Source organism: Sminthopsis crassicaudata, chromosome 5 (assembly GCF_048593235.1).
Source record: "Sminthopsis crassicaudata isolate SCR6 chromosome 5, ASM4859323v1, whole genome shotgun sequence".
NCBI classification, from domain to species: Eukaryota; Metazoa; Chordata; class Mammalia; order Dasyuromorphia; family Dasyuridae; genus Sminthopsis; species Sminthopsis crassicaudata.
In genome coordinates this window covers 97,568,622-97,584,839 of record NC_133621.1, presented here as the reverse complement: position 1 = coordinate 97,584,839, position 16,218 = coordinate 97,568,622, and the positions used below count along the sequence as shown (strand labels likewise).

Genomic DNA, 16,218 nt, shown 5'->3' with positions numbered 1-16,218 from the left:
TATATATATATATATATATATATATATATATATATATATATACATATATATATATATATATATATATATATATATATATATAATAAAAAAAAAATAAAAAATAAAAAATAAAAATCCACTGAAGAAGGAAATGGAAAAATATATTGCTGCCAAGAAAACCTCATAGACTATTTGATTCATGGGGTCATGAGGAGTTGAACACAACTACTGGACTGAACAACTGAACAACATAGTAAAAAAAAAAAATGTATTCATGCCATTAAAAAAAATGACAGTGATGAAGAATACTAAGAGGGAAATTGATGAAGCTGCATAATATATTAGATAGAGCATGGGGCTTAATGTCAAAAAAGATAATGTGAAAAAACACCTGCCTTGATAAAAACTAGGTAGAATATATAATATATATCTAATTGATTGTTCTTTAGCAGTTGGGGAATATAAGGAATGGAGGGAGAAAAAATATGAAAATCAACAGCTTATAAAATTGAATGTTGAAAACTGTCTTTACATGTAATTGGAAAAAATAAACTATTGAAACTTTTTAAAGTTTAAAAAAAGCAACAAGGCATCCAAAATAGAAGTCCAATGATATATTCAAGAAGGAAATCAATAAAAATGATTTTTAATCAAAATATAGAAAATATTCATAATTTAAGTCTTTATTTGGAGATAGGAGGAATTTTAAAATAGGGGAAAGCATCAGTAATGGAATACATTTATACAAGATTTTACCCTTCTATTTTTGACTCTCCTTACTTCTCACGTGGAATCTTGCATTATTAAATGCCTCTTTGCTCTGATTATTTTTGCTCTGATTGATTTTGAAGTGATACACCTAAAACAAAGATCTAATACCATAGTTCTTTTTGTTCATTAAAGCCATCTAAAATCTGGTGTCAATGCAAATGGTTTTGAGTCCCTGTAAACTAACCAAACTGGCCTTCTTGCCATTCCTTTTATATTGGAATATTATTGCTCTGTAAGAAATGACCAGCAGGATAAATTCAGAAAGTTTTGGAGAGACTTACATGAACTAATGCTGAGTGAAATGAGCAGAACCAGAAGATCACTATACACTTCAACAACAATACTGTTTGAAGAATAATACTAATACTTAACATACAACGAGAAATTTGGATTTACACACATAGTTCCACATTGCTCTCCAGAATGGTTGGATTCTTTCACAACTCCACCAACAATGTATCAGTGTACCTGTTTTCCCACATCCCCTCCAACATTCATCATTATATGTTCCTGTCATCTTAGCCAATCTGACAGGTGTGTAGTGGTATCTCAGAGTGGTCTTAATTTGCATTTCTCTGATCAGTAGTGATTTGGAACACTCTTTCATATGAGTGGATATACTTTCAATTTCATCATCTGAGAATTGTCTGTTCATATCCTTTGACCATTTATCAATTGGAGAATGGTTTGATTTCTTATAAATTAGGGTCAGTTCTCTATATATTTTGGAAATGAGACCTTTGTCAGAACCTTTTAACTTTAAAAATATTTTCCCAATTTGATACTTCCCTTCTAATCTTGTTTGCATTAGTATTGTTTGTACAGAAACTTTTTAGTTTGATGTAATCAAAATCTTCTATTTTGTGATTAATAATGATCTCTAGTTCTCCTCTGGTCATAAATTCCTTCCTCCTCCACAGGTCAGAGAGGTAGATTATCCTCTGTTCCTCTAATCTATTTATTATCTCCCTCTTTATGCCTAAGTCATGGGCCCATTGTGATCTTATCTTGGTATATATTGTTAAGTGTGGATCCATATCTAATTTCTGCCATACTAATTTCCAGTTTTCCCAGCAGTTTTATTTTTCAAATAATGAATTTTTATCCCTAATGTTGGTATCTTTGGGTTTGTCAAAGACTAGATTTTTGTCCTTTGTACCTAATCTGTTCCACTGATCGACTGGTCTATTGCTTAGCCAATATCAAATGGTTTTGGTGACTGGTGCTATATAATATAGCTTTAGATCAGGTACACCTGGACCACCTTCATCTGACTTTTTTTTTCATTAGTTTCCTTGCAATTCTCGACCTTTTATTCCTCCATATGAATTTTGTTGTTATTTTTTCTAGGTCATTAAAATAGTTTCTTGAGAGCCTGATTGTTATAGCACTAAATAAATAGATTAGTTTGTCATTTTTATTATATTTTCTCGGCCTATCCAAGAGCACTGAATGTCTTTCCAATTATTTAAATCTGACTTTATTTTTGTGGCAAGTGTTTTGTAATTTTTCTCATATAATTCCTGACTATTCTTTGGTAGATGGATTCCCAAATACTTTATACTCTCAACATTTGTTTGGAATGGAATTCTTCTTTGTATCTCTTGCTCTTGCATTTTGTTGCTGGATTTATTTTGTATCCTGCCACTTTGCTAAAATTCTGAATTATTTCTAATAGCTTTTTAGCAGAGTCTTTGGGGTTCTCTAAGTATACCATCATGTCATCTGCAAAGAATGATAGTTTGATTTCCTCATTTCCTACTCTAGTTCCTTGAATCTCTTTCTCGGTTCTTATTGCAGAGGCTAGCGTTTCTAGTACTATAGTGAATAGTAATGGTGATAGTGGGCAACCTTGTTTCACTCCTGACCTTACTGAGAAAGGTTGCAGTTTATTTCTATTGCATATTGTTTAGTTGTTTTTTTACAAAAACTATTTGCACAATAATTTGGTAAGTGTTATTTTCAGACAGTCACTAATGCATATTTCAATTAATCATTAGAATGTAAGCTTTCTGCAAGTAGGAAACTGTTTCATACTCTGTACTCCCATCCCTATGCCCTAGCAGATATTTTGTCAATGAATGTTGATTGAATGGTTAAACATTATAATTAACTGAAAATAAGCCAAATTAACTAATGAGATTGACTACATTGTCCCTGCCTACAATTAAATCACCTATTTTCAAGTATACATAATATTATTAGTCAAACTTACAAATTCTAAATGAAAAATCTGACTACTAAACTTCACCAAATATTGGAGAATTATTTAGAAACTGACTTCAGCAACCTTAGATTAGCAGAATAAACAGAGGAGACACTAAAATAAAAGATTACCCAAGAGAATAAAAGTGACAAAATATCACACAAGGAGAAAGCTTTGAAAATTCAACAGCAATAATGACAAACTTCAACAAATAAAACTTGATTAAAAATGCAAGAAGCTAGAGGAGGTTCTAAATACACACAGACAATGAAACAAGTAGACATTCAAGTCTCCAGGTTGACCTTTCTCATTCCTTTTACCTCCTCAGGAAGTAGTCTTTAACGAACCTTGATGTGCTTAGAGGTAGGGAGACAAAATAGAAGCAAAAAGGAAAATGATCCATCCTCAAGCAGCTTAATTGTAAGGGGGAAAATAATACATAAGATAGATATGGAAAGCAGCAAGTTGATTTTGTCATTCTGTAGTGTCTAACTCTTCTTAAGTAGGGTTAAGTAACTTGTTCAGGGTCACACAGATTTCAAGTGTCTAAGCCCAGATTTGAACTCAAGATATTCAATCTCTGACTCCAGGTACAGCACTCTATCTATCCATCTACCAAGCCATCTAGCTGCCTCCACCTACCACCATCTGCCTCTCCAATAATTGGTTAGTCAACAATTACTTATGGTATAAACGGAATGTTAAGCTAATCAGTTATAGATTGACATATAAGAATATTATTTCAAAAAGAAACAAAATCATTTAACTATTTCTCAAATGCCTACTAAAAATCTGTTACATATTGATTTGGATAGCAAACTAATACTTATAAACTAAGTATCAGAACAATAGATATGAAAAACAGAGATATTAACCTATTTTACCAATGAAGAAACTGAAGATCATATTTATTGTTTTCCAAAGGGTGACAGAGCTAAAAAGCATCACATGAAAGATCTGCACCCAGGCTTCTTGTATCTACCTAGCTATTTTCCACTATACCATGCTATCTCTCTGTACATCAGTATCTAATACCAAATTTCTGTGAATTTTGAATGAAATGTCCTCAATGTCATCATCATTCAAGAATTTCTCATGGCATAGTGAGATTAATAAATTGTTGAATTATAAGATCCAAAGATTTCCCTCACAAAAACAAATCTGGTTTCCAATTATACTAAATGACAGTACTCATAATATATGGGAATTCTAGAAGAACTCTTTAACAAGTTCTTCATTTCTTGGGCTGAGATTTCTCCCAAGCATCAAGTATACATAATCCGATTAGTCAAGCTTAGTAATTGGCATTCCAAGCAATACAATACTGAATTCCAAAATCTGATCACTAAACTTCACTAAATGTTGGAGAATTATTTAGAAGCACTATTGAAAATACAGTGTCACTAAATGTAATTCTTTATAAATTTAATTAATAGTTTTGAAATTTTTCTGGGCACAATTAAAATGAAGAAAAAACAAAAGGCAGAAACTTCTCATCTCTATGTTTAATGTTCAGTGTGATATAGAGGACATCCTTTTAAATGCTTCAAGGGAGCAAGGTTTGTCCTCTGTTTTCTCATGACATCAATGGATATGTTAGGTCAGCTCTTTGCCCTAATTCAGCCAATTGGCTAATCATACAATTTGTGCCCTGCAGTCATCTTTCATTCTACTTACAGGCTGAAGCAGGTAAATGAGGGAATCTGCTTGTAAGATGATAATAGGCACTGGAGTGATTTTAGTTGCATGAAAAAGGGTTTCCACAGAAGCCATAATCTGGTCAAATCGCCCAGCGAGTCCACCCAAAGTCACAATCATGTCAACCTAAGCAAGATGAAAAAGAAAAAAAATGCATCTGCAAACCAAATATTAAGAGATTTACCAATAATTATATAATAAATTAAAATTATTCATTTGTTTTGCATATTAGAAATAGAAGGTAATTGTTATCATAGAAGCATTTGCTATTAAAATATATATCATCTACTTTCAACCTTAAGAAAAATGAACCGTATTTTAATACTTAATTCACAGGAAGATGTAAGGATGAAATGAATACATCATTGTTGAAATTAGATTATCAACCATTTAATTTAAACTAAATATTTTTAAGCAAGAAATCTTAGATCTTGGAGGCAAGAAGAAAAACAAATATGATTTATTCTTATTCTTATTTATTTTTTCTTATTAAATTCTTATTTTGCTTTTGTAACACGACATGTACTCATCCTGAATGAATTCAAGTTAACAGATGAATCATGAGACAATATGAATCTTAGGAAAACCAGTTGTGCTAGATTAAATTAAGTTACCTAGAGTTCACCAAGGTTCTTATAAAATGGAGAGTTATGAATTGGTTGAAGAGAACTAGAGTGTTGAGTAAAGGATCAATATTAGTATTGATGGGGACAACAAGTTTGGCCACGTTTTGTTACACATCTTAATCAAAAGCCACTATCATAATCTCAATCACTTATTCCCTTTAACCCCAGTGGAGAAAAACCTTAACAATCCATGTTAGGCAAAGGAGGTTCTCTCAATCTACTGGTCTTCTTTCTAAACTTGGCCCTCAAAGCCATCACAAAGGGGAGAATACCTTGTTAAAAACAGAGTTTGTGATCCCTACTTGAGAATAATCATGACCCTCAGATTACTTAGTTCTATATCCAGCAGTTTCCAGAGACATTATAGAGGAAACCATCCCTTATTTAAATGTGATCAGGCAAGTGGTTTGAGAAGTGCTATAATCCCACTTCATTGGCAGATACCACTACTGAACATCCAGAAAAGAAAATTCTTTGCACCAAATTTCTTGGCTCTGTCATATGCTTCAATATTATAAAAAGATTTAGCTTTATAATGGAAATAATGTTAAATAAAGTACATTATCATTTGCTCTGCTTCTGTATCTTGGGCCTTAACATCTCACTTGTAGCTAAATCCTCCTGTAACTTTTGGTTTCACATGATAAAATGAGCTTCTTAAGAACAGAGCTGTCTCACTTTATAATTTCTGGTGTCTATGCTTAGCAAAGTTTTCTATATATGGTAAACGCGTAGTAAATGTTCCTTTTATTAATTAATTAATCAATGGCTTGGAAGAAGACATAGATGACATATTTAGCAAATATGAAGATGATATAAAGCTAGGAGAGAAAGCTAATACTTTGACTGTCAGCTCTGGGATCCAAAAGACTCTATGAGAAAGGAAAACTGGAATAAAATACTAGAATAACCCTTATATGGATATGTGGTATAAGTCAAATGGAATGAGAGGAAATATGGCAAAACAGCAATTTATGTGGGGAAAAGAATCTAAAAAATATGGGAAGTCTTGCATGAAGTGACACAGATAAAAGAAAACAATACCAAAAGAACACTGTATACAAGAGCCCAAACAGAGAATGAAGAGAGTACTTGAAAATAGGAAATGTAATTCAAATGTAGTGGTCAAAATTTATTTCAGATGATTGGTATTAAAAACATACTTTCTTCCTGTTGAAAAATGCTAAACAATAAGAACATAAGTAACATGAATATTCATAATTCTTTAAACATCAAAGAACTTCATAACTTTTAAAAAACGAAATTTAATTACTGTCTTTAGGAAAGATCATGATGAATCAGTCATCAAATTCTTCAGACCAGAGAAGCAGTATGATTACTTTTCATTTCCCTACTGTCTGCATTTACAAAGGCCAATCAAATAAATTAAATCAATTACATTGATCAGAAGATTACTGTAAGCTGAGAAGCAGAGAGGAGAGGGGAGAGGGACACACCTTACTTTTGAATAAATGCTAAAGCTTACCAACGAACAATAAGTAGTATTTCTAAGAATAAGTGAACATAAAGATGAAAAGGAGAAAAAGAAAGAAGAGAGGAGGAAAAGGCAATTAAGCAATTGATATGAACTTAGCAAGGTGAGACTTCTTTTTAGAAGTTTAACACAGAGGGCTCCTAGATCTTACAATGAAGTACTCACCCAACCTCAGGGTTTATAAAATATGTAAAATGCCTCAAGTAGGGAAGTATTAATTTACCTCTCCTAGAGTATACACTATTAGGAATTCAGCAAATATTAGGCAAGCAGAACAGCAATTAAGTTGAATTAAAAGCCACCTCAATTTTTCCAAACAATTCTTTCCTATTTGATGAGGGCTCTGTTTTAATAATAGGGTAAATATCTCCCTCTATTATCACAGAGAAATTTCAAAATATATTTACATAATGTGTAGTTCAGGTCTATGATAAAAAAAAAAAAACCCTCAGAAGGTGATTAAGTAGAAAAGGTCATAAATTGGCAATCAGAAGACTGACATCCTAGACACTCTGCCATTATACCAGGATAAGTACTGACTTGAAAAGCAAGACAGAACCTTAACCTAGCCCATCCTTGCTCCCCTGATTCCAACTATAGATCCAACTTCCATTGACCTGAAGGAAGATAGATGCCCTTAAGTGAACATTTTCTGGAGTCTGTAGCTTTCAACTCAGCCCACAAATTTGGTTACTGATTCATGATTGTTCATGAATCAGTTTTCATTTTCTGGAATGGCCATTGACTTTCTGGAGGGAAAACAATCTGTAGCTAAGGCCAAAAAACCCCTAAAGTGTAATTTACATGTAAAGGTTTTAGTTTCCTCATCTGTAAAATAAAACAAAGTTTTAGGGTCAAACTTGGCCCATCCCCTGATTCCATGGACTATATTTCTATCTCAACTTCTACAACCTGCTCTTTCTTCATCTAATTGTTGAGTTCTAAACTTACATTTAAGAGAGTATCCGTGCTAGACATTCTCAGTTCACACAAGGCTCAATTCACCACTCCATCTCTTTTAGCTTCCTTTTATATGTTGTTTTCTTCCTTCTCACTGAAATTCTTTAATTTGAACTTTTCCCTCAGTATCTCCACCTTTGGAACTGTTCTGGCAAAAGCCATGTAGCAATATATGAAATTAGATGGTATGTACCCCATAATAGAGAGATATTTCAGTTACTTTTGTGGTCCCAGAATATGCTCAAACTGTGTTTCTGGCACCTGGACTGATTTGGGAACCTTTAGAAATCCCACCCAGGTGGCTTCTAACCCATTAAAGATCGAAATGTGTAAGTCAAAGTCCTATTTATAATTAGTATGATGCTATTATCTGAAACAATAAAGATTTCCTTCTCTTTCTGTGATTGCTTAGCTCCCAAATAACATACCAGATCAATCATAAATGAAACTTGGGGAAAAGCCTGCAGAGCTCTCAGAAGAAGTTTCTAAATCTAAGAAGAGACTTTCATACTTTTCATGAAAAAATTCTGTAATTTTAATATTCATCTCTGCTCAGCTGAATTTTCTTCCCTCATACAATACCAGGGCTTGCCATTTCTGTTCTCAAATTTCATTTATGATTGATTTGCTGTGTTATTTGGGAACTAACAATCATAGGAAGAAAAAGAAGTCTTGATTATTTTAGATAGTCTCTCATTACCAATTACTTTTTTCCCTAAAGGAATACATTCAGCTCTTGGAAATATAACATTGAAAATATGAGAATTAGCGTTCCCCTTAACACAAAGTTTAAGGAGCTGTAAGAAAACAAAAACAAAAAACAAAAACAAAAACAAAAACAAAACAAAACAAAAAAAAGGATATGTAGATTGCTCAGATGACTTGGGTTCAGGTCTCAGGTACACAAAATAATGAATTATATTTTTTCATACCATACTCATTAGTCTCAATTCTCTAATGCATAAAATGGAGATACTAATGATGTGTCTTCTGTCTAGCCCCTAAAATAATAAGTTGAAAGTTTCATAAATTTTAAAACACTATGGCAATATTAAATATGACTTTAAAAATCATACAACCTACTGGAAAGAAAAGTAGAATGCTGATTGAATAATCAAGTCCACAACCCAACAAATAATTTCTATATATTCATTCTTCACACGATAAAATGTTATAGTGGGGTAAATCATCATTAAAGTCTAAAGTAAATATCATCATGCCCCTTGATTACCAACTAACAACAAATGAATGTAGCCCAAGAATGTACCTCAAAAAAGTATGTTAGTTTTCTTATATTTGGACTAACATTTTATTTGAATTAGATGTAATCTAAATTGTGAAACAAACTTTCCTATAGGAATTTTATTTTTTCCTTCAAAATAAAACACGTAGTTGTTTTACTCTATAAGCCAAGTTAGAGATAACTGTTGATCCTCTCAGAAAAAAAGCATCAGGGCATAAGGACCATTATAAGAGGCAATTTTTTGTTCTGGTTCATGCTTATGCCTTTACAAAGCAGCTCATTTCTTTTCTTAAAACCATCATATTGTTCACTGTTTGAGATTTGATAGACTGAGGTCACGGAAATAGCCTGAGTGACAGAATTATTTTCTTTAGATGTTTAAGTTTAAATTTAGGTAAAACAGATTTATTTATTTTTTTTTTTGTGAAGAACATTGAAGGACAACAGAAACTCTCTACCCAGTAAAATGGTTCAGGATACTAAGGACTATGTATATATAAGAGAGGAAAGAGCATGAGGGAGAAGGGAGGAAGAGAGGAAAAGGGAGTGGAAGAGGGAACATGAAATAGTATATGTCCTGGGTAGAAGATGATTGTTCATGTGTTATGATTTCAAGAACAGAAGGAAAAGCCTCCACTCAAACATATGCTCTAATAATATAATATGGTAACATTTCTTTGTGTAAAGAATGAACAATTCTCTCTTTAAACATGCAAAGTTTGGAGGGAAGCATATAACAATTGTACTTCTAATATTTAGTGAATATATTTATCAAGTTTTACTAAGAGGTAAGGAATGGATTGAGCAACATGAAAGTAGATGATTCTGAAAGGATGATGCAATGAGGGAAAAGGTGGTACAAAAAGGGAAAAAAATAGGGACCAATGACAAATTACCTGTTTTGCAATTTTGTCAATTTTGCTCCTCTCTAAGAGTTGCGAATAAACTAACAACAGCAAATCCAACAAAGTAACTTGAAAGGAGAAATAACCAGGATGTTTAAAAAGCTTCTTTTTAACTTTCAAAGATCTGGCCGGCATTGCACTGAGGCCTGAACTGAATAATGAAATTCTCTGCTCTGATAGTTTGATACTCTAATTTGAAGACAGAGGACCCTTCAAAGACTGCAGAGAAAGAACTCTAGTATGAGTAAAAACAAATGATCTGACAAAAGCAGTAATAGTAGAGCAAGTTTTAATAAGCCTGTAAAATATACCCTCAGTGAACTAGTGCAAAAAACAATGAGTAATTGAAGAAATTGTCAGCCTCATGACATTTGTTGTGGAAGAAAACAAGGAATATGGCTAGTTCTTGACAACTTGTGCATACTGTCCTAGGGGGATTCCGAGCATATGACCACTTGGAATTTCATTTCACAACCAATGAGCCATGTCTGAAAAAGATTGTATCAGGGAATTATAAACATTGTGTGTTCCAATGGAAAAAGGTACTTCTAGGCTGTCCAAAAAAAAAAAAAAAAAAAAAAAAAAAAAAAAAAAACCAGGGCTTGTACAAATTTTTCCTCTTCCCACTCACACCTAGAATCCTTTCATTCTAAAGTAATTCAACTATGCAATGATTAATTACCAAGCATACCAAAGACAATGCAGTATCTAATAAGAAAACTGAAATTAAAATTTAAATTACAACAGATAAGTATACTATATGGAAAACATGTACTATCTGTAATATTCGCAATTCCTAAAAATCTCTTTTCCACCACCTTTCCATATTTTTCATTCCACTACTTATTTTGCTTCCTTCCAAGCCTATGGAATTATAAATGCAGGTTTTTGCAAAATTTGGTTAAATTTAACGAACATATATCAAATATTTGCTAGATATCCAGCAATATACCAATTGTAGAGAGCTATTTTAATAAAACATTGAAAATGCCATTTTTATTTTATAAATTGTTTTTCTTAATTTCTTGCTAAAAAAGCAAAAATGGCTTTTAATTAATAATAGTCTAACATCCATACTACATGAGTTGGCATATGGAATTATACATTGTATTATCTCCAATTTATCTTCTGGACTTTCCATTATGACCTTCATTCCATTTGTGTGGGTCAACTCTTATTTTAATTGAAAAACACAACCTGCCTACAGTTTGCCCTGACTACCACCTTCTCTTCCTTACAGTAGATGAACCTCAAAATTCCATTTTCATTTCCTAAAACAATGTATTACTGTTAGGCTTAGAAACCTCCAGTCTCTCTCTCACTATTTTCCAATATATGTCCACTGCAGTTCATGTTCCCAATATGAATTTTCCAATTCTTTTCTGTGCTTTTAAATTTCATGAAATGTTTTACTCACAACATCCCTAAGAAGGAGATGGGGAAAATATTATTACCACAATTTCAAAGAAGAAGACACTGAGGCTATCAGAGGTAAAGTGCCTTGGCTAGCAAATATCTGGGAAAGGAAATCAGGTACTTGACTCCAAACCAAAGTTATACTATTACAAGCAGCCAGTTTGTTATTTAACTTTTATGTGTATGTATTTTATCTCCCTATATACATTATATGTGCTCTGAAGACAAAATCTGCATTTGATGTTCCTTTTATTTTTAACTTTTAATTGGTTTTAAAATTTTGAACTCAAAAAAACAAGTATTTGCATATAGAAAAGAGAATAGAAGAGCTCTATATGAAAGTTTTGCTATAAAGTGACTTATGTGTTCACTTCTCAACTTCCTTATGCTCTCTTTTTTGTTTTGCAAATCTTTGATTGACTTTTTCTCATCTTTTATTTTATTTTATATTAATATTATTACTCAACAAGTCCCATCTTGTCATAAAAGCTATCCTACAGCAAAAGTTCTAAACAAGCTGATACTTTGACTATACCTAAAAATTAATAAACTCGGGGCAGCTAGGTGGCGCAGTGGATAGAGCACCAGCCTTGATTTCAGGAGTTCAAATCTGGTCTCAAACACTTAACACTTCCTAGCTTTGTGACCCTGGGCAAGTCACTTAACCCCAGCCCCCACCCAAAAAAAAAATTATTAAACTCTACAAAGAGGTTGGTCTTCTGAAGTCATGACTAGTCACTGCATTGATGTAAATTTTAAAGTCTTTCTGTCATTTCTCTAAAAATGGGTGGTTTCTGATATAAATTCTTGGTTTTAGTTTTACCCATGTTAGGAAGGGATTTTATATATATCCATATAAAAACTATAAGATAAACTTTAATCAGGAAGATGTAAAGGTCATTTGGTTATTTTGGAGGATATATGTAAATGTTTAACACTTGCATGTGGTTTATTATTTAGCTCAAGAATAGTATAAAAATAACTGTTGGCATTTCATTGCTGTTTGGATTCTTCTTAATCTTAAGCACAATTCGGGTTGGATGACAGTTGAAAGAGGCCAGAAATATATTTAAATATAACTGACTTTTAATGATCCCTCATGCCACGATTACAGGTATTTACACAAATATCTCTTTTAAAAAAAAATAAAGAAAAGAAAAAAAAGAATCAGCAAAGAGGAAAGAACCCAACCATAGAAACTTAAGGGAACACAGATGACATAAATTCATCTTCAGATGAATTTATTCACTGAAGTAAATAAAGCTTCTACAGCAAAGAGTTACATGAAATAGTTCCCTGTTTACAGAATTTATAGAAAAAATAAAAAAAGAGATATTGAAGAAAATCTGAAAATAAACATAATCCAAGAAAAACAAGAAGATTATGAAAAAAATTAGTTAACAAACTAAAAAAAGGAGAGTCTCAACGATTGTTCTATTTTTTCATTCATTCATTCATTCTTTAGAATTTTTTTTTTCTTGGGTCTCATAGCTTAACTGGTTTCCCCTTACCCAATTCTAATTCAGAATGGGAAACATCTCAGAAGAAAAACAACAGATCTAAAGAAATTAAGAAGAAAAAAATAAGAGTATTTGGTTCGCCTGAAAGTTGTGACCAAAAAAAAAAAAGAACCTAGACACACTAATGCAAGAAATAATTTTCCTGGATAGGTGAGGGGAAGGTAGAAAGAGAAAAAATTCACCGATCAACCCTTTGTGGAAAACAAATAGGAATGTTATTCCCAAATTTTGAAATCTTTAGATCAAAGAGAAAATTTTGCAAGAAAAAAAAAAAAAAAATTCAAATACATTGGAACTACAATTAGAATTGTACAGGACTTATCAGCAGCCACAATAAAGGACGAGAGGTCCTGGAATTATATCTATGGACAACCAAAAGAACCAGACCTGTGGCCAAAAATATCATATTCAACAAAATTATCTATAATATTGAATAAGAAAACATTGGCATTCTTCAAACTTGCAGATTTTCAGGACTTTCTATCAACAAAACCCAAGTTTAGAAAATTTAACATATAACAGCCGATGTCAAAAACTGATAATGAGGAATTCAACATGGACAAACTGCTTATATTTTTTACTAAGCAATATACACCATATGTTTAGGATTGACATCAACAATAGGGTAGCTCAAAAGTAAGATTGGGTTAGAAGATAAGATAAAAATAGTAATCATGTTTTATATATATATATATATATATATATATATGAGGAAGAACAGACCCAGAGGCTTTAGAGGGGAAGGAAGGCTCCTAATTCTGAAAACCTAGTCACATCAGGAATAGGTGTAATAGGCAACATTTTACATATATATCATGAAAGGTATTGCATTCTCCAAAATCTATTTAAAAAAATAAGAAAGGAGATATGGGTGAACTGGGAAGCAAAAAATTTGGGAAGAAGACAAGGGAAGGATCCATGAATTGGGGGGTGGCTAAGTAATAACATATTTATGCAATGCAAGTTAAGCAGTGGAATTAAAGCAAAGAGTTAGCAGGGATAGGAAATCTAATACTTAATGTGCAACAAGAAAATGGTATTTACACACATATATTGTATCTAGGTTATATTGTAACACATGTAAAATGTATGGGATTGCCTGTCATCAAAGGGAGGGAGTAGAGAGAGGGAGGGGATAATGTGGAAAAATGAATACAAGGGATAATGTTATAAAAAAATTTTACTCATGCATATATACTGTCAAAAAATTTTATAAATAAAATAAAATAAAATAAAATTAAAATTAAAAAAATAAAAATAAAAATAAATAAATCACAAAACATTTAAGGCTATGCTTGACATCAATATTTTTGCTAAAAATAAACTACCTGGAATCACCACCACAAACTCAGTCTTCAGTCTCATCTAATTAAGATTTTCTTTGGCAATAATAGCAGCAGTACCAACAACAAAAATAATCTTAATTCGATCTACGAAATCCTGAGTTAGAGATATTATATTGCCCAGCTTTGGTAGCATAAATATATTATATATAAAAGCAATTAATGTATGTGCTACTCAAATTCACTACAGAGCAATCCTTGAGTTTTGAAATTTAGAACAATATAAAACACTATTAATTGCTCCTCTTTCAACTACTTTCTATAATAGCATCTCACAAATTATTACCTCATTTGATTCCCACTAGGAAGTAGGTGCTATTATTATCCCATTTTATCCTTGAGGAAATAGAGCAAGATGTGACTTCCTTATTCCAGGCCCAGTGCTCTCAGCAAACAAATAAATAGAGGTTAAATGCCTTGCCCAAATCACACATTTGAACTCAGGTTTTACCACTACACTGCTTACTGATTTACCTGACTTCCTAAACTATACTCACAGTATTGTAATGGTCTTTAATTTGCTGGTTGTAATAGGATAAATCAGTCAGTCAGTTAATCAATAAGCATTTATAAAAGTAAGAGTAAGGAGAATTTAACTGACCCATTTAGGAAAAAGTTGAAGAACCTAGAGGCACATTGCATCATAAAGACAGGAGTAATTTTATTTATTGTTTTATTTATTGGATGTAATTTCAATTAGAGAAGATTAAAGTCAATCACTGGTTTTTTTTCTAATTTTTTTCTAAATTGTATAGTGTTGGTTTGACAATCTTTATAATGTCTAATAGCAATAAATGAAAAATCAAGTCATACACTTTTTTGTACTCACATAAATTTCATATACTGTTATCTTTGGGTTTCAGACACAGCTCCCTAGAGAGATCCCTCACAGTTACTTACTTGATCAATCCATTAATCTTCCAATTCCACAATTTTCAGGCAAAATAAATGTTAATATGTAGGTATGGAGGATAACATACATGCCATGGTAAAGCTATATTGCTCAATTCATTCCTACTTTGTGTAGAGGGGTGAGCATTCTTCTCTTTTTTTTTAAACAGAAAATACTAGAATTGACCATAATATGGTATGGAACTAATTATCATAGAAATCTATGAGTCACAAGAACTCAAGTTTCCAGATCTGAGCAAGGAAGTTAGTCTCATCAAGCTCTTCTTCTACTAGTGTATCCTTGATAAAACTGAGTTAGCAAAATGTATGTCCCAATATAAGTCCCTTTTGTTCTCTAGCCATAACACTTACATATAGGACAAGTAAACAAATTCATTACTTTTTTTAAAAAATGGCCTGGTTATTACTAATAATCACAATCAACCTTTTATTTCCCCCCCCACTGAGGCAACCAGGGTTAAGTGAGTCGCTCAGGGTCAAGCAGCTAGGAAGTGTTAAGTGTCTGAGGCTAGATTTCAGGTAGATGCTCCTGACTTCAGGGCTGGTGTTCTTTCCACGTACCACCTACCTGCCCCTAACTTACAATATTTCTAACTGAGGAATTATATAATATCACCATCACCATTAACCCTCCTCCAAAAAAACAAAACAAAACAAAACAAAACAAAAAACTGAGTGAGGAGAAATTTTACAGCTTAATAAGCAATATCATGAAATTATTCTATTACCTGCAATTACTTTCATAATCAGTTCTAAGACAGAGCCTTTAAAAAAAAAAAAAAAAAAAAAAAAAAAAAAAAAAAACCAGTGCCAGCTCTGTCTGTCTGGACCATGCTGGAATTTGGAGATAAAATGGTCCTTTTCACATAGGGTCAGAATGCCTTCCTCAATGGGGCATCTGTGCCAACACAACCTCTAATCCTGAGCATTAAGATGAAAATTTATGTGCCAAGTGGCGATCCAACTGAGATGTCTAGTAAGTAGATAAACTTCACTCTTGTCCAGTGGCCTAGAAAAGGATGCTTCCGTTCACAAATGGAGGGATTAGGTGCTATAGTCTCTAAGGCAATAGACTTTTCTAATATATTTGTACCAATACCTCCTGAGTTACCTCAAAGCCATAGGCTTATCTATTTCTCCCTTG

The 16,218-nt window shown here is 32.3% G+C and overlaps 1 protein-coding gene across 1 annotated transcript in view; it reads right to left on the bottom strand.

Annotated features, from left to right (window-relative positions):
* Positions 1-16,218, bottom strand: part of TPK1 (thiamin pyrophosphokinase 1) — a 431,745-nt gene that overhangs the window by 160,740 nt on the left and 254,787 nt on the right. Inside the window, exon 7 of the mRNA XM_074267641.1 lies at positions 4,634-4,780. Coding sequence (XP_074123742.1) covers positions 4,634-4,780 — 147 coding nt within the window. The remainder of the gene's footprint in view (positions 1-4,633; positions 4,781-16,218) is intronic.